At 46.0% G+C, this 18,679-nt stretch overlaps 1 protein-coding gene across 1 annotated transcript in view; it reads right to left on the bottom strand.

Moving 5' to 3' along the window:
• Nucleotides 1-2,542: 2,542 nt before the first annotated feature.
• Tmprss5 (transmembrane serine protease 5) overlaps nucleotides 2,543-18,679 on the bottom strand; it is a 29,716-nt gene continuing 13,579 nt past the window's right edge. Inside the window, exons 5-13 of the mRNA XM_021172636.2 lie at nucleotides 10,913-11,048; nucleotides 10,609-10,722; nucleotides 8,546-8,589; nucleotides 7,707-7,869; nucleotides 6,776-6,954; nucleotides 5,444-5,542; nucleotides 4,860-5,002; nucleotides 4,418-4,570; nucleotides 2,543-3,065 (exon numbers count right to left, since the gene is read on the bottom strand). Of these exons, the coding sequence (XP_021028295.1) occupies nucleotides 3,057-3,065; nucleotides 4,418-4,570; nucleotides 4,860-5,002; nucleotides 5,444-5,542; nucleotides 6,776-6,954; nucleotides 7,707-7,869; nucleotides 8,546-8,589; nucleotides 10,609-10,722; nucleotides 10,913-11,048 (1,040 nt within the window). The 3' untranslated portion in view covers nucleotides 2,543-3,056. The remainder of the gene's footprint in view (nucleotides 3,066-4,417; nucleotides 4,571-4,859; nucleotides 5,003-5,443; nucleotides 5,543-6,775; nucleotides 6,955-7,706; nucleotides 7,870-8,545; nucleotides 8,590-10,608; nucleotides 10,723-10,912; nucleotides 11,049-18,679) is intronic.

Genomic DNA, 18,679 nt, shown 5'->3' with positions numbered 1-18,679 from the left:
GCTCCCAAATGGTCCTCATTACTCTCTCTCTTTGGACTTGAGTTTTCCCTCCTTGCAGCCATCTCCACCTGCACACTAGTGAAGGGGAGGGCCCGAGGGAACAGAGCTGGTACAGGCTGCTCACTTCTCTTTCTTTCCCAAGGACCTGTCTAGCAGATGCTAATAAAGGAGAGCAAGAGCTTCCGAGGCCACAGATGGGACCCGCAGCCTGACAAAAGCCACCAGAGCTTCTGTTGATGAACAGGAATTTGAGACAGGACATTCTCATGGTTCTCCTGTGCAAGAGGGCCTTTTGTAAGGATTAAGTTAAACCTTGAACTCGGGGTTCCAAAGGTCTCAGGCAGGAGCCTTTCCCTCTGTGTGTGTGTGTGTGTGTGTACACAAGCATGTGTAATTTTTCATGTGTACATGTGGAGACCAGACCTCGACATCAGATATTCTCCTTAATATCTCCTCTCCTTGTTCCTTTTAAACGAGGTCTCTTCCTGTACCTGGAGCTTGATAGTCAGGCTAGACTGGCTTACCAACAAGTCCCAGGGGCCCTACCTCTACCTCTCCAGTACAGGATGTGCTCCCTCACTCAGCTTTTTATGTGGGTGATAAAGATTGGACTTAGGTCCTCATTGGGTCCTCATGCTTGCATGACAAGCACTTTACCAACACCAGGCAGTTCAGAAATACCTGTAATTCCAGATCCAAGGAAGCCAATGCCTTTTAGTGTCTGTAGGTGAACACACCACCACCACCACCACCATAAATATTTTTAAATTCTATTTATTTACAGATGCCATGGGGTACATGTGGAGGTTAGAGAATGGATGCCGAGTTGGTTTTCTCCTCCCACCATTCGGCTTCCAGGGATCAAACTCAGACCATAAGACTTAGTGTTAGTGTTCTTGGCCTGTGAGCCATCTTTCTGGCCCCCAGGATCCTACAGGTTGTTGTAGGTAAGCAGGTGACTAGGTCAGGTGATCTGATCAAATACCTTCCAGTTCTATACTTCTGTGCAGGACTGGACCATTTCACTCACCCATGTGTGAGCTAAGAATGTGGGTTGATAGAGTAAAGGGACCCAGATTTACCTCCTAGTTCTCGAGCGCCTAGGAACTAGTATTTTTATAGGAGACACTAAATCTTCCTGAGCTAATCTTGTTGTCTGCAGAATAGGGTGGATAAAATAATACCTTTACCACACAGATGCTGTGAGATCACACACATCAATAGGTTTTCTAAACTGCCAAATATGCTCACATGTCATTGATAATTGGAAGGCCATGGGGCTATAATAATCATAACCATTTCCCTTGAACCAAATGATGTTTGTAGCTGTCATATGAAATATAAAAACGAGCATAGCCTGTGGATTTGCTTTTAACTCCTCCCTTCCCAGGGAAACCCTCTGTCTGCTCACTGCCTCATTAGGGGAGGAGCCAGGGAGGAAACGTTGGGCTCAGGCTGGAGGATGAAGGCATTGTGCCGCCCACCAGAACTCTCTCTGCATAGGCAATGTGAGAGTTGACTCAAGGCAACTTTTTTCTACAGGTAATGAAGCCAAAAGTAAATTGAGGCCTTTGTGTTTCAGTGCATTGCATGTAAAGAAAGAAGATAGACCCTCCAGGAAGAATAATTACTTGGATAAACCCTCAACAAATATGCTGATGAACTCACAAAGTTCTTGCTATTGCTCAGTGCTAATTGCATTTCCCTGGGTAATCACCATGAAAAATTCATTGAGGTTTTTTTGGAAAGAAGATAGCCATTGCATTTTAATTGCTAGACACCAGCAAATAAGGAAGAGGCTTCTCTGGGAAAATGCTAACTGGGAATAAACTCAGGAAGTGATCTCCCCAAGCTGAAAGACTTAATTCCCCCAAAAACAGAGCTAAGGGGGAAAGCCGAACCTTGTGGGGAAGCCAGCCTTACCTAGGAGCACTGACTTCTTTCAGTACTCAAACTCAAAGCCACAGACCCCCTAAACACTTGGTCTCTTTGCTGCAGATGGGGACATATAAATCTAGCTAACTTAAAGAATTTAATAAGGAGGAACCTGCCAACATTCCAGAGTTGATGAGTGGAAGTCAGAATCTAAGTTTCAAGAAACACGTATAGGAGGAAATTTGTATTTCTATTCAGTAACACGTGTGACAGTGATGGCTAGTCTTCACTGTCAGGTATGCTGGATTTTGAATCACCTGGGAGACATACCTCTAAATATGTCTGTGAGGGGCTTTCCTGAGAGGTGTAACTGAGACTTGTCCTATACATTAGTGCCTCTACACCATGGCTGAGGACTGAGACAAAAGCCCCAACATCTTATCTCCCTGCTTCGTGACACGGTAGCACCTCACACTCCTCAGCACAGTGGACAGCAACTTTTGCCTCTGAGCCAAAATAAGTTCCTTTGGTTGTGTATTTTGTCACATTAGCTAATACAAAGAGGGGAGAGCTCAACCAAGATTATACATAATTTCTGTTTAATAACAAAACTCCTTCAACCAATTTACAGAAATGTCATTTGAAAAATAGCATCCTAGCCCAACTGCATCCTTCTTACCCTGTAGACTTCTGCCTGGTACAGGGCTACTAGGTTACCTCAGGACAGGACCAGCACGGGGGAGAGGGAATCTTGACTTCCGTGCCTTTACCTGAGCTTGTCCAACCTTAACCTTATCTGCCTAGTAACTCTCGAGACAGAGCATCCTCTAAAGTTGGACTTAGCCCTCCAGTGGCCCCACAAGAAAGAAGGATTGGGCATCGCCAGCATCCCCCAGTGGATGCACGTGGGGTGTGGGGAGAACAGAGGAGCAGCCTCCCAGATGCTTCCAGAAGCCTCTGCTGTCTCTTCTGTCCTCTTATCCCTTCCTCTCACCATCATTCCCAATCTAGTCTCAGACTCCTTTTCCTGTTGTGGAGGTTCTCAGATGAGAAAGATGAACTAGAAGTCAGAGCCTTTGGGGAGAGGCCTAGTGACCCAGATGCTGGCTGGCCCCCAGACTGGGATGATCCATGGGCGATCCACAGCTCGGCGTCACAGGTGGCTGCTGCTTCTTCTTCAGCTAGCGGACCTGCCGTAGAGTCAAGAGACAGAGGCTGTAGTGTAATAAGGCTAAAGAGAGCAATATCATCTAGCAAGGAGTCACCGTGTGGCTCTACCTCATGCCAGGTGGGTGGCAAGATCTCGTGTACCCCAGACTGCTCTGGAACTCTAGCCAAAGATGACATTAAACCTCAAATCCTCCTGTCTCCATCTCTTAAGTATTCCAAATACACATGTGCACCACCGCGTTCCATTTACAAAATGTTGAGGCTCAACCCCAGGACCTCTTGAATGCCAGGCAAGCATTCTTCCAACTGAGCTAAATCTCCTTACGTGACTTTTATTAACACATCACATTAAGAAGGTAGACTTCTGTCTTTCAAATGAGCCCACACATATCTGCTGCTCTAGGTTTTTTTTTTCAAATCATATTTAAGTATGGACGCACACCCCATAAGCTCTAGAGTGTGCTATGTGCTAATGGTTCTGCACCCCAACCTTGGGAAGGAGGCTGTCCACTATCACAGCTTGTGGGGGACTACCTAATACAAATATTGTGCCTTTTTGAACCTTTCTGTGGTGTGGGGGATGGAGAAATTATGGGTACACCTGTGAGAGTCAGAGGACAACCTCAGGTGTCAGTCTGCACCATTCATCCCTCTGAGACATACTCTCTTCTTGGCTGCTGGTACACCAGGCAACAGCCTTTGAGACTCAAAATATCCTCCTGTCTCCACCTCCCATCTTGCTTAGGAGTATATATACATACCATACCCTCCTATGACCCACCCCAGCTTTTCATGAGTTCTGGGGATTCGAACTCCTTTCACTTATATTACAAGTACTTTACCCACCTTGTCAACCAAATACTACACTTTGACATGCAGTCACACTGGGTCCTCTCTCTAAACGGATTCAACCTGAGAGTCATGCAAGACTTTAACTGCTAAGTCCTGAGCTCTCTCAGTAGAGTATGAAATGCAGCTGCTGATATCTGCTTTCTAAGCCGTGGATGAATGATGTTGGAGTAGATGATAGAGCGGTAACACTGTGGATACCCATGCCAAGCCTAGCCAGGCTCAGCACAAGTTCTCTTCTAAGCCCCACCAAAAAATAAAACACAGCCAGGGTGGCTATGACAAGAAACCTAAGAGTAGGAGCTTGTCAACGGTCACCCCCCAAAAGGCAGATCTAGGTCCCAGACTCAGTTTACCCTTTCCCAACCAGTGCTTAAATTACTAGAAATCCAGTGGGTTTGTGTTATAAGTGTCCTTTCTTTCTCCTCCCTCTCTGGTGAACAGTCCCTAGCCCCATTTCCAGCCCTCATAAGGCCCCCCAAGATTTTCAGAAACTAGGGCTGCTCTCCTGCCCCACACTCACCTGCACAGTGTCATGGATCCAGTCCAGGAACTCTGCTACCTTGGCATAGACACCTGGGTGATTGGGCTCTGCACAGCCACGACCCCAGCTGACCACCCCTACAAGGTGCCATGTGTCACCACTGGGACATACCAGGGGTCCCCCGCTGTCTCCCTGAGGAAACCAGGTATGAGGACACAAAGAAACAAAAGTCAGACCCCCCTGGTGGAGCAGCACCAGTCTACCATAGGGAATGAAATCTCCTGGAGGAGAGGGAGGCTCCTGCTTCTTCACATTATACCTGTGGATTTCACCTTCCATAACACTGTAGTATGAAATCCCTGGGTAGTCTGGCTTCCCCAGTCCATGTGCACTCACCAGGAGACCAAGCTGCCTCGAGTCTCCTGCCCCCTCCTTCCACTACCAGCAAGTCCCCTGTTCCTCCCTCTACCACCAGCCACACCTGGCATGCATCTGCCCTTCCATCCAGGTAGCCAGCACATAACATGCGATGTGTAAGTGCCCCGCTGTACATGCATGAGCTGTTGCAGAGGTGGGTGCTGAGCAGGGGTACCATTGTGTCCTGCAGTGTATCTGAGCTATGAGCTGTAGGAGACACAGAGAAAAGCTGCAGGGTACCAAGCCAGGCCAAAAGGGCAGAACATCAAGCAAGAGAAGAGTCATAGCTCCTCAGGACACAAAGACCCAAAGAAGGAAGATTGGGCAGGGCTATGGACCTGGGCCAAAGGACAAGAGTCTTCCAGACTCCCGGCTGGGAATGAGGAGGCCAAGAGGAAGATGCAGTCTACCAAATTCTGAGGCCGTGATGCTCCTGGGGCCAAAAGCAGGAGAGTGAAAGGGCCTGGGCTGAGGGAAGTGTTCAGTGGTTGCTCTCCATAGGAATACCCAGGCAGGGGAGTACTCAGGAGTCACCGAGGGGGAGAAAGAGGTGCCATTGTCAGAAGACCAGGGGAGGGGGAAGTGCTGCAGCTTAGAAGATGCCTCTCCCTCCCCACTTTATACTGAGGGCCCTGGGAGCTCACTCACTATGGCTGGGGTCGGTGTGGCCCCAGCCAGACACCCAGCACTGCGACCCCCATGGAAAGTGCTGCTCCTTGGCCGGCAAGCACACAGCGCCCACGGTGTCTGTGGAGAAGCACATAGTTCTGGTCCTGGCTCAGGCTAGGCTTCTCTCCTGCAGAGCCTGAGTGAAGACTCTCCTCCTCCTCCTCCTCCTCCTCCTCCTCCTCCTCCTCTGCTTCTCAACGGTCTGGGACCTAGCCTCTACCACCAAGCTTACTAGACAAAGAGGTTGAACAATGTACCACCTTGGGGAGGGGGGTGACGGTATGGCACCCTCTAGAGGTGGGCAGTGACTTCGCTGCCCTGCCCCAACCTGGGGGCTGGAGGGAGAATGGAAATTCTTCTGTTGCTGAAGTCCAAATTTCTAACAAGACCATTTGTGAGAATGGGTTGTCTCCTCCAGAATGGCTGGCCCTTCTTGGGACTATACTTCCAGAAGTGTGTGACATATTTTATGAGTGGAACCAAATATGATTTTAAGTCGTACATTGGCATTCCACAACATAGACACACTTCCTTGTAACTGCATCGGGGAGAAAGATTCCAGTTGGTGTTGGACCACACCCATCATGATGCTGTCACTCTCCCCGTCTAACTAGAAGGTAACCCTGGCTCCTCAACTTTTACAGAAGGCTCCCAACCTAGAAGTTTAAGACTATCTTGTTTTCAAATTACAGATCTGTGTGTGTGAATTCATAAATGGGTGTGTTCGGGACTGCGAGTGTGTGCACATGTGTGTGTTTCTATTGACTTATGTGTTTCTTGAGAAGGTATGTCAAAGCATGCAGGCAGGTGGTTTCAGGGAGACCCTTGTTGGGCAGGTACTGTGGCAGGAGGAGCCCTGGCCCTGGACTCAGGGGTCTATTTACCCTTCTTGAAACGTCAGTGTTCTTGGCTGTATATGATTTCTTCATCGAAGTCGTTATGCGGTTTGAGAAAAATAAATAAATAAATAAATAAATAAATAAGAAATCTCTTTTCCTGTACTGTGTCACAAAGTGGCTGGACTTGGATCCAGCCTGGGAACAAGAGTGGAGCCAGCTACTGGTGGCGAAAGCACAAGTAAAGTTCTGCTTAGGACTCAAAGCAAATGCCACCTGCAGCCCCACTGTGAAAAGGTCTTGTAAGTGTGATTTCAGTCTCAGGAAAACGCACACACCCTATCATCACCATGATGGGCTTAAGATCTGCAGTGCTACCGGAAGTCTTGGGAGTCAGATCACTGTTCCTCCCATCACTCTTTGTTCCTTAGACACCACTACACCCAGCCTGCTCATTCCAAGGCCAGAGCCTCACCTGAGAAGTTGATTGGTGTCCGGAGCTGCAGCAGAGCCACATCATAGTCATGGTTCTGGGCACTGTACAAAGGGTGGGGAATGATCTTCTCCACCATAGTTCCCTGGTGTTGTCGGACAGCACCGTGGTTGACCAGCCCTGCATGAACCCGCCAGCTGGATAGGCGGGACAGCCTGAAACTGCACATAGAAACCTATTGAGCCCAGGGAGGGAGGAAAGGCGAAGGGAAGGGGGATAGAAGTAAGGTCGTGGGTGGAGGGAACTCCCTAGGAAACCATTAATGACCACTGTCTCAAGCCGGGGAGTTCCTGGAACCCAGAAATCATGTTTCTTAATATTATCCCTAGTGGCTGGCAAGACACTGGGCATGCAGAAGTTGCTCAGGTGCTGGACTGAAAGATAGGCCAGTCAGCAAAGTGCTTTCCCCATCCAAACGTCAGATCCCCCAACACCCACATAAAAAGCCAGGCACGGTTGTATATGTCCATAATCTAACACTAGGGAGGCAGAGATAGGCAGATCCCTGGAGTGTGCTGGACGACCCACATACACACACAAAGACGTAGACATGGACACATAATTTAAAATTAAATCTTAAAGAGTATAAGGTGGAAAGCAATTGAGTCACTTGACATTGACTTCTAGCCTTCATGTGCACATCCATACCCACAAGAGCACACATACATACATGCACATACATGCACATACAAGGGAATATACATACACACATAGAGGACAGGGAACATAAGGAACCAGTCTTTGTGTTATGGCTGCTATTGATGCAGAGCTGAACTTGCCATTAAACAAGGACATTGCCCTTGCTTCCTGGAGACAGACAGCTAGACACAGAGATTTTAGTCAGGACATACAAAGTGCCAAACAGAAAGATGACTGTGACTCACACACACCCCCATCCACCGCTAAGACTCACCTGTACATGCAGTGGGCAGCAGTCACTACCCAGTGTGGTGCCAACACAGAGGCCCCACACGTGTGCCGGGAGCCAAGCATCACACTAGCTTGCCATGGCCAGCGCCCAGAAGCCACCGCTTGGCCGCCAACTATTCGAGAAGCCAGAGGCCTTGCCCCACACTCTGCAAACAGAAAAGGCTGGGATAGAAAGAAAAAGTGCCCGGTGCAGAGGGAGGGCTGGGGTAGACAGCTCATCTCTATTATTCTTAATATAAGTAGGGGGACAGGAAGATAACTATATTGGTTACTTTAGCCTGTGCACCTGCGGAGAGCAGGGACCATGTCTATGGGGTCGATGGAGCTCTAATGCCCATCCCACTGTACAAATCAAAGTGCCCAGGCATGTTTGGTTTGAGAACAGACTGATGAATAGGCAGGTGTATAGGAAAGTGAGCGAAGGAACCCTGTGCAATGTTTATCACTTGGCTCTAATGTACTACCCACCCCTTAGTCTCTTGAAGCCACTAAGAGTTTGCATCTTTGCAACCAGTAATAATGCCACTTAGAGGCATCCTTCTTCAGAAGGAAGGGGCAGAGAGTGGCAGAAGTGAAGTAGAGAGACCATCGGCCCAGCACAGGGGCTGATGGGACACATGATGGAAACAGCAAAGGACTCTATTTAAGCAGGTTGTATCTGCAAAGGAGCCCAACAGAAAGGCAAGGACACCCCCAACCCAACTCATATGCACACACACAGGAACCTGAGTGAGCCCCTCCATACAGCAATTCCACACTCGGGAGAACTGGAAGATTCCCTCCCTCTCACCACCAACTTCCTGATCACAGGATGTGACTCACCAGAACATTTGAGAGAAACAATTCGGCCAGAAGAACAGTTAGCGCTGCAAAATAGGGGTGTTCCTAAGATGCTGGGTGGTGCCACATAAAGGCCACGTATACCCAAGGGTATGGGGAGTGGTCAGGGGGTCCCTCACAGTTTTACTTTGCCTTCTTAAGACAGTATACCATGGGGCCCAAGCTGGCCCCAAACTCACTCTCTAGCCAAGAATAGTCTGACCTTGCCACGGCTTCCCAAGTGCTAGGGTTACAGGCCTTTACCACCACAATCATCCTAGCTCCGTGGTTCTTATAGCCATCCTATAGTCCCAACCTTAAGATGCCACCATTTTTACCATTTTTCTCCCACCCTTCACAAACAACCGGGCCCATCCCAGGACAGCAGCCTGCCCATTCTACCCCAGCATCCAGAGGGAAACAGAAAGCCTTCACAGTACTGGAAGATCTGCTTGGATAGGATCCATTTTTACCACAGAGAACTGATAGATGAGAAAGTCTAGCTGTTTCCATTGCTCTGAGTAACTAGGTGCTTGTGAATGGCCATGGTGTTGTGAATGAAAAGAGCCTTCCACCCAGGCCTCCTCCAGGCCGGGCCTCTTCTCTGTCCCAGGCCCTTTATCCAGGGCCTGCATAGACATTCTTTTCTTCTTGTGTTCCTTCCTGCCCCTTAGCATAAAACCTAACTGCCTTTTTTGATCTTACATTCTTGCCTTGCCCTTCCCATCTCTTCCCTTCCTCCGACAACTCACTCCCTGGCTTCTACTTTCTTAACCCTGTAGCCCTTCTGCCCTCCTGGAGGACTTGGGAATTCCACAAAGAAAAAAGGGACAGCTGGGGTCCGTCACTCTGCCTCCAGTACATTTCTAAGAGTGAAGCTGATGCTTCTGCCTGCCCCCACCCTCGAGGCTTCAGGCAGTTTGAAGGAGCCTAAGCCGGACAAAGACCTCCCAGCTTGTGCTGCCTAGGGTATAGTGAGAGATGTGGTCCATTCTGAGTCTCTTTCTTTGGGATGCTCTCATTTGCTTTTCTGCTGAGACAGCAGAATTATGCAAGTCAAGCATAGCCACATGGGTCCCCTGACCTGGTGTCATGAGCCTGGCCCCAAATTGGCTGTTTATTGGTCACACTGCCTTGGATAAGGCTGTTTAACCTCGCTGAGCCTCAGTTTCCCTACCTTTAAAAGTGAACTATGGTTTGAATACAAAATGACCCACCAAAAGTTCACCGGCAGTGCGCCTGGCCCTCAACCTGTGGCACTGTTTTTAGAAGTTCTGGAGATTTTAAGCAGTAGAGCCTACCAAAAGGAAGCGGGTCACGAGGCATGTCCTTGAGAATTATAGCTTATCCTAAGCCCAGAACCCTCCCTTTTCTGTCCACATAAGCAGCCTCCTCCTGTACCCTTTCCTGTCACCATGATGCTCTGACCTAGCACGGGGAGCCAAGCAATCACTGGCTGAACCATCTACAATTGTGAAGCAAAGAAGCCCTTCTCCCCTTACACTGCCTTTCACGACACGTATTTGGTCATAGCAACATAAAGCCAACAGAGGGGGTGTAAGAGGACCATTCGGAATCCTGTTCCAGGAACTAACAATCTTGGGAGGAGGGTAGTTTTGGCTTTGGTTTTTGGCTCTGTGTGTGTGTGTGTGTGTGTGTGTGTGTGTGTGTGTGTGTGTATGTTTGCTTGCTTGCTTGTTTGTTTATTTGTTTTGAGATAGTTTCCTGAATCCCAGGCTGACCTCAAACTCTATTGTGATGAGCTTGCTGACGCTCCTGCCTCTACCTCCTGCTTAGAATTTAAGCAACAACACCTCACAGTTTATTCAGTACTAAGGATTGAACCCGGGGCTTTATATGCTAGGCAAGCACTCTACAGCCTCAGAGTTACATGCCAAGCCTTGCATTTCTTGTGTGAGATAAATCCATATAACAGGGCATGTGACCCAGGTTTGTTGCCTCTGACTGGGAAATGGTCTTCTCTACCTACACCCTCACCATCAGGGTCCCCTGCAGGAAGATCTTTCTAGCCTGCCCACCACTCACCTAACCCACAGAAGCCCTACCTGGGCTTCCATGCCTCCTCTACAAGGCCTCCCGGTCTAGCAGAGAGTTGAGCAAACTCCTGGGATCTGTTGAGCTTGATGTCAGACAGATTCACAGCCTTGTGTTGAGTGAGCCTGGGCAGAAGAAGAGAAAACAGGAGGAAGTCAGCTTCCAACTAAGGCATGAGTGAGGTCAGGAGGTCAGAACCACACTGTGTGTGAGACAGACGAGGCAGCACTGTGAATGGGCCAGAGCATGAAGGTGATTTCTGAGGGCACAGTCCCCCCCCCACGTGCCATCCAGCCCTGCAAGTCTGGTTGTTACCTGATATGCCCAAGACTCTTGCAGATGTGCATGCCCAGGGCAGGGCTCCAGCCCTCGTGGCAGACCAAGAGCCAGTCTGGCCGAGGTCTTACTTGCACTTGAAGCAGAAGATCCTCTCCATTTATTCTGAAAGATACTAAAACCCTCATGTGAAAACCCTCCTGCTGCCCAGTCCAGAAGAGCTGGACACGTGGGTCACTCCAGGTCCACTTCCCTGCTCCCCTGAGTGCCTGGTCAGTTCTGAAAACAAAAACTACCTTGTTGTAGATATTTCAGTTCTGTGTTTTGACCATGCACTTTAAAAGGTGCTCTGAGGCAAGTGAGATGGCTCAGCAGATAAAGACACTTGTCAACCTTGACAACCTGGACTGAGCCTCCACAGCCCAGGTGATCGAAAGAGAGCCAACAAATTGTCTTCTGACACCCACATTCATTCAGTGGCAATGCACACAAACACACACACACAAAGTAAAAAAAAAAATAGGGTGTCCTGCCACACTCTTAACCACAACAGCCCTAAAAGAAGGCAGTTACCTCCCTCAACAGAGCAGATATCGAGGCACAAAGGTGAAGGCAACTTGTCCAAGACCATAAGATCAACAAGGGATGGAACCAGGACATAAGCCAAATATTATGACAATAATAGTTAATATTTATAAACTACTTTCCCCCCGTGTTGTTATAGATTCTCTCTCTCAATCTCTTTCTCTCCCTCCCTCCCTCCCTTCCTCCCTCCCTCCATCCCCCCCTCTCTCCTTCCCTCAGTGTAACTGTGTTTGGAGACAGTCTTGAATAAGATAATTAAGATTAAACAAAGGGCCTTGTGCTACAGCTTCATTGACAAAATGCTTTCCTAGCATGCACATAGCCCTGGATTTGATTCCCAGTGCTGGGTGTGGTGGAACCTGCCTGTACCCTACACTCTGGAGGTAGAGGCAGGAGGATCCTGCATTCAAGCCCATCCTCGGCTTGAATACTGAGTTAGAGGCCAGCTTGGATACATTATCCACTTAAAGATGAAATGAGGACCTGGGGTGCTGGTCCAGGTGGGCCAGTGTCCTTATAGGAGACATCAGCTCATTCATTCTTTCCTTCCCCACTTCCCAGGACAGAAGATACTATAGGAGGATTCTGTGGGGAGCCAGGAACCAAGCTGCCGGCTCTTTGTAACTGGACGTCTAGCATCCACTCTGTGAGAAAATAAACGCACACCCCCTGCCCTGTCTGTAGTGCTTTGTTACGGCAGGCCAGATGACAGAATCAAAAGTTCACAACTAAGCTTCTCTTATAAGTTTTCATGCTTTCTTGCTACAACTGTACGCAGTAAATACTTTTCATTTTCACTGTGCATAGAAAGAAATAGAAGGCTGAGTAGGGCCACAGGCCTCATCCGGCCGGAGCAGCACCGGGGTAGCTAGAGTGCAGGGTCGGCTGACACTCGCCAGCTACCCACGACCCCCGCCAAAGGATTTTGAGACTGCTGGTGAGTGGAACACAGCTTCTGCTCCAGTCCAATCACGCAGGACCTGAGACTGCTTTGGTTGGGGAGGGAGAAATCTGGCCTACATAGGGCCACAAGCCTCTTCCGGTCAGAAAAGCACCGGGGTAGCTAGGGCGCAGGGTCGGCTGACACTCGCCAGCTACCCACAACACCCGCCACAGGATCTTAAGACTTCTGGTGAGTGGAACACACCTTCTGCTCCAATCCAATTGCGCGCGGGACCTGAGACTGCATTAGTTAGGGAAGCAGAAAACCGGCCTGAGTAGGACCACAGGCCTCTTCCGGCTGGACCAGCACCGGGGTACCGCCAGCTACCCACGACCCCCGCCACAGGATTTTGAGACTGCTGGTGAGTGGAACACAGCTTCTGCTCCATTCTTTAAACAGTGACAACGACAACAACTAACCCCAGAGATTACCAGATGGCGAAAGGTAAACGTAATAATCTTACTAACAGAAACCAAGACCACTCACCATCATCAGAACCCAGCACTCCCACTTCGCCCAGTCCAGGGCACCCCAACACACCGGAAAAGCTAGACACGGATCTAAAAGCATATCTCCTGATGATGGTAGAGGACTTCAAGAAGGACTTTAATAACACACTTAAAGAAATACAAAGGAACACTGGTAAACAGGTAGAAGACAGTAAAGAGGAAGCACAAAAATCCCTTAAAGAATTGCAGGAGAACACTGCTAAAGAGTTTCAAATCCTTAAAGAAAAACAGGATAACCTAATCAAACAGGTAGAAGTCCTTACAGAAAAACAGGAAAACACATCCAAACAGATGATGGAAATGAACAAAACCATACTAGACCTAAAAAGGGAAGTAGACACAATAAAGAAAACCCAAAATGAGGCAACACTGGAGATAGAAACCCTAGGAAAGAAATCTGGAACCATAGATACCAGCATCAGCAACAGAATACAAGAGATGGAAGAGAGAATCTCAGGTGCAGAAGATTCCATAGAGAACATCGGCACAACAATCAAGGAAAATGTAAAATGCAAAAAGATCCTAACTCAAAACATCCAAGAAATACAGGACACAATGAGAAGACCAAACCTACAGATAATAGGAGTGGATGAGAATGAAGATTTTCAACTCAAAGGACCAGCAAACATCTTCAACAAAATTATAGAAGAAAACTTCCCAAATCTAAAGAAAGAGATGCCCATGAACTTACAAGAAGCCTACAGAACTCCAAATAGACTGGACCAGAAAAGAAATACCTCCCGACACATAATAATCAGAACAACAAATGCTCTAAATAAAGATAGAATACTAAAAGCAGTAAGAGAAAAAGGCCAAGTAACATATAAAGGCAAGCCTATCAGAATTACACCAGATTTTTCACCAGAGACTATGAAAGCCAGAAGATCCTGGATGGATGTTATACAGACACTAAAAGAACACAAATTCCAGCCCAGGCTACTATACCCAGCCAAACTCTCAATTAACATAGATGGAGAAACCAAAGTATTCCACGACAAAACCAAATTCACACATTATCTCTCCACGAATCCAGCCCTTCAAAGGATAATAACAGAAAAAAAAACAATACAAGGACAGGAACCACGCCCTAGAAACAACAAGAAGGTAATCCCTCAACAAACCTAAAAGAAGACAGCCACAAGAACAGAATGCCAACTTTAACAACAAAATAACAGGAAACAATAATTACTTTTCCTTAATATCTCTTAATATCAATGGACTCAACTCCCCGATAAAAAGACATAGACTAACAAACTGGCTACACAAACAAGACCCAACATTTTGCTGCTTACAGGAAACTCATCTCAGAGAAAAGGATAGACACTACCTCAGAATGAAAGGCTGGAAAACAATTTTCCAAGCAAATGGAATGAAGAAACAAGCTGGAGTAGCCATTCTAATATCTGATAAGATTGACTTCCAACCCAAAGTCATTAAAAAAGACAGGGAGGGACACTTCATACTCATCAAAGGTAAAATCCTCCAAGAGGAACTATCAATCCTGAATATCTATGCTCCGAATACAAAGGCAGCCTCATTCATTAAAGAAACTTTAGTAAATCTCAAAGCACACATTGCACCTCATACAATAATAGTGGGAGACTTCAACACACCACTTTCACCAATGGACAGATCATGGAAACAGAAACTAAACAGGGACACAGTGAAACTAAGAGAAATTATGAATCAAATGGATCTGGCAGATATCTACAGAACATTCTATCCTAAAACAAAAGGATATACCTTCTTCTCAGCACCTCATGGTACCTTCTCCAAAATTGACCACATAATTGGTCACAAAGCAGGCCTCAACAGATACAAAAATATTGAAATTGTCCCATGCATCCTATCAGATCACCATGGACTAAGGCTGATCTTCAATAACAAAATAAATAATAGAAAGCCAACCTTCACGTGGAAACTGAACAACACTCTTCTCAATGATACCTTGGTCAAGGAAGGAATAAAGAAAGAAATTAAGGACTTTTTAGAGTTCAATGAAAATGAAGCCACAACATACCCAAACTTATGGGACGCAATGAAAGCATTTCTAAGAGGAAAACTCATAGCTCTGAGTGCCTCCAAAAGGAAACTAGAGAGAGCACACATTAGCAGCTTGACAACACACCTAAAAGCACTAGAACAAAAGGAAGCAAATTCACCCAAGAGGAGTAGACAGCAGGAAATAATCAAACTCAGGGGCGAAATCAACCAAGTGGAAACAAGAAAAACTATTCAAAGAATCAACCAATCAAGGAGCTGGTTCTTTGAGAAAATCAACAAGATAGATAAACCCTTAGCCAGACTCACTAGAGGGCACAGGGAAAGCATCCTAATTAACAAAATCAGAAATGAAAAAGGAGACATAACAACAGATCCTGAAGACATCCAAAACACCATCAGATCCTTCTACCAAAGGCTATACTCAACAAAACTGGAGAACCTGGATGAAATGGAGAAGTTCCTAGACAGATACCAGGTACCAAAGTTGAATCAAGATCAGGTTAATGATCTAAACAGCCCTATATCCCCCAAAGAAATAGAAGCAGTCATTAATAGTCTCCCAACTAAAAAAAGCCCAGGACCAGATGGGTTTAGTGCAGAGTTCTATCAGACCTTCAAAGAAGATCTAATCCCAGTTCTTCACAAACTATTCCACAAAATAGAAACAGAAGGTACTCTACCCAACTCATTCTATGAAGCCACAATTACTCTGATACCTAAACCACAAAAAGACCCAACAAAGATAGAAAACTTCAGACCAATATCCCTTATGAATATTGATGCAAAAATCCTCAATAAAATTCTTGCTAACCGAATCCAAGAACACATCAAAACCATCATCCATCCTGACCAAGTAAGTTTCATCCCAGGGATGCAGGGATGGTTCAATATACGGAAATCCATCAACGTAATCCAGTATATAAACAAACTCAAAGACAAAAACCACACGGTCATCTCGTTAGATGCGGAAAAAGCATTTGACAAGATCCAACACCCATTCATGATAAAAGTCTTGGAAAGATCAGGAATTCAAGGCCCATACCTAAACATGATAAAAGCAATCTACAGCAAACCAGTAGCCAACATCAAAGTAAATGGTCAGAAGCTTGAAGCAATCCCTCTAAAATCAGGGACTAGACAAGGCTGTCCACTTTCTCCATACCTATTCAACATTGTACTTGAAGTCCTAGCCAGAGCAATTCGACAACAAAAGGAGATCAAAGGGATACAAATTGGAAAAGATGAAGTCAAAATATCACTCTTTGCAGATGATATGATAGTATATATAAGTGACCCTAAAAATTCCACCAGAGAACTCCTAAGCCTGATAAACAGCTTCGGTGAAGTAGCTGGATATAAAATTAACTCAAACAAATCAATGGCCTTTCTCTACACAAAGAATAAACAGGCTGAGAAAGAAATTAGGGAAACAACACCCTTCTCAATAGTCACAAATAATATAAAATATCTTGGCGTGACTCTAACTAAGGAAGTGAAAGATCTGTATGATAAAAACTTCAAGTCTCTGAAGAAAGAAATTATAGAAGATCTCAGAAGATGGAAAGATCTCCCATGCTCATGGATTGGCAGGATCAACATTGTAAAAATGGCTATCTTGCCAAAAGCAATCTACAGATTCAATGCAATCCCCATCAAAATTCCAAATCAATTCTTCAACGAATTAGAAAGTGCACTCTGCAAATTCATCTGGAATAACAAAAAACCTAGGATAGCAAAAACTCTTCTCAAGGATAAAAGAACCTCTGGTGGAATCACCATGCCGGACCTAAAGCTCTACTACAGAGCAATTGTGATAAAAACTGCATGGTACTGGTATAGTGACAGACAAATAGACCAATGGAATAGAATTGAAGACCCAGAAATGAACCCACACACCTATGGTCACTTGATCTTCGACAAGGGAGCTAAAAACATCCAGTGGAAGAAAGACAGCATTTTCAACAAATGGTGCTGGCACAACTGGTTGTTAACATGTAGAAGAATGCGAATCGATCCATTCCTATCTCCTTGTACTAAGGTCAAGTCTAAGTGGATCAAGGAACTTCACATAAAACCAGAGACACTGAAACTTATAGAGGAGAAAGTGGGGAAAAGCCTTGAAGATATGGGCACAGGGGAAAAATTCCTGAATAGAACAGTAATGGCTTGTGCTGTAAGATCGAGAATTGACAAGTGGGACCTCATGAAACTACAAAGCTTCTGCAAGGCTAAAGACACCATCAATAAGACAAAAAAACCACCAACAGATTGGGAAAGGATCTTCACCTATCCTAAATCAGATAAGGGACTAATATCCAATATATATAAAGAACTCAAGAAGGTGGACTCCAGAAAGTCAAATAACCCCATTAAAAAATGGGGCTCAGAACTGAACAAAGAATTCTCACCTGAGGAATACCGAATGGCAGAGAAACACCTGAAAAAATGTTCAACATCCTTAATCATCAGGGAAATGCAAATCAAAACAACCCTGAGATTCCACCTCACACCAGTCAGAATGGCTAAGATCAAAAATTCAGGTGACAGCAGATGCTGGCGAGGATGTGGAGAAAGAGGAACACTCCTCCATTGTTGGTGGGATTGCAAGCTTGTACAACCACTCTGGAAATCAGTCTGGCGGTTCCTCAGAAAATTGGACATAGTACTACCGGAGGATCCAGCAATACCTCTCCTGGGCATATATCCAGAAGATGTCCCAAACGGTAAAAAGGACACATGCTCCACTATGTTCATAGCAGCCCTATTTATAATAGCCAGAAGCTGGAAAGAACCCAGATGTCCCTCAACAGAGGAATGGATACAGAAATTATGGTACATTTACACAATGGAGTACTACTCAGCTATAAAAAAAGAATGAATTTATGAAATTCCTAGCCAAATGGATGGACCTGGAGGGCATCATCTTGAGTGAGGTAACACAATCACAAAGGAACTCACACAATATGTATTCACTGATAAGTGGATATTGGCCCAAATCTTAGGATACCCAAGATATAAGATACAATTTGCTAAACGAATGAAACTCAAGACGAACGAAGACCAAAGTGTGGACACTGTGCCCCTTCTTAGAATTGGGAACAAAACACCCATGGAAGGAGTTACAGAGACAAAGTTTGGAGCTGTGATGAAAGGATGGACCATCTAGAGACTGCCGTATCCAGGGATCCATCCCATAATCAGCTTCTAAACGCTGACACCATTGCATACACTAGCAAGATTTTGCTGAAAGGACCCAAATATAGCTGTCTCTTGTGAGACGATGCCGGGGCCTAGCAAACACAGGAGTGGATGTTCACAGTCAGCTATTGGATGTATCACAGGGCTCCCAATGGAGAAGCTAGAGAAAGTACCCAAGGAGCTAAAGGGATCTGCAACCCTATTGTTGGAACAACATGATGTACTAACCAGAACCCCGGAGCTCTTGTCTCTAGCTGCATATGTATCGAAAGATGGCCTAGTCGGCCATCAATGGAAAGAGAGGCCCATTGGACTTGCAAACTTTATATGCCCCAATATAGGGGAATGCCAGGGCCAAAAGAATGGGAATGGGTGGGTAGGGAAGTGGGGGGCGCTATGGGGGACTTTTGGGATAGCATTGGAAATGTAATTGAGGAAAATATGTAATAAAAATATTAAAAATCAAAAAAAAAAGAATATTTTAACAGAAAAAAAAAAGAAAAAAAAAGAAACTTTAGTAAATCTCAAAGCACACATTGCACCTCATACAATAATAGTGGGAGACTT

This window comes from Mus caroli, unplaced genomic scaffold (assembly GCF_978045245.1).
Source record: "Mus caroli unplaced genomic scaffold, Mus_caroli_1 scaffold_11, whole genome shotgun sequence".
Lineage (NCBI taxonomy): Eukaryota > Metazoa > Chordata > Mammalia > Rodentia > Muridae > Mus > Mus caroli.
This window is presented reverse-complemented; position numbering and strand designations above follow the sequence as displayed.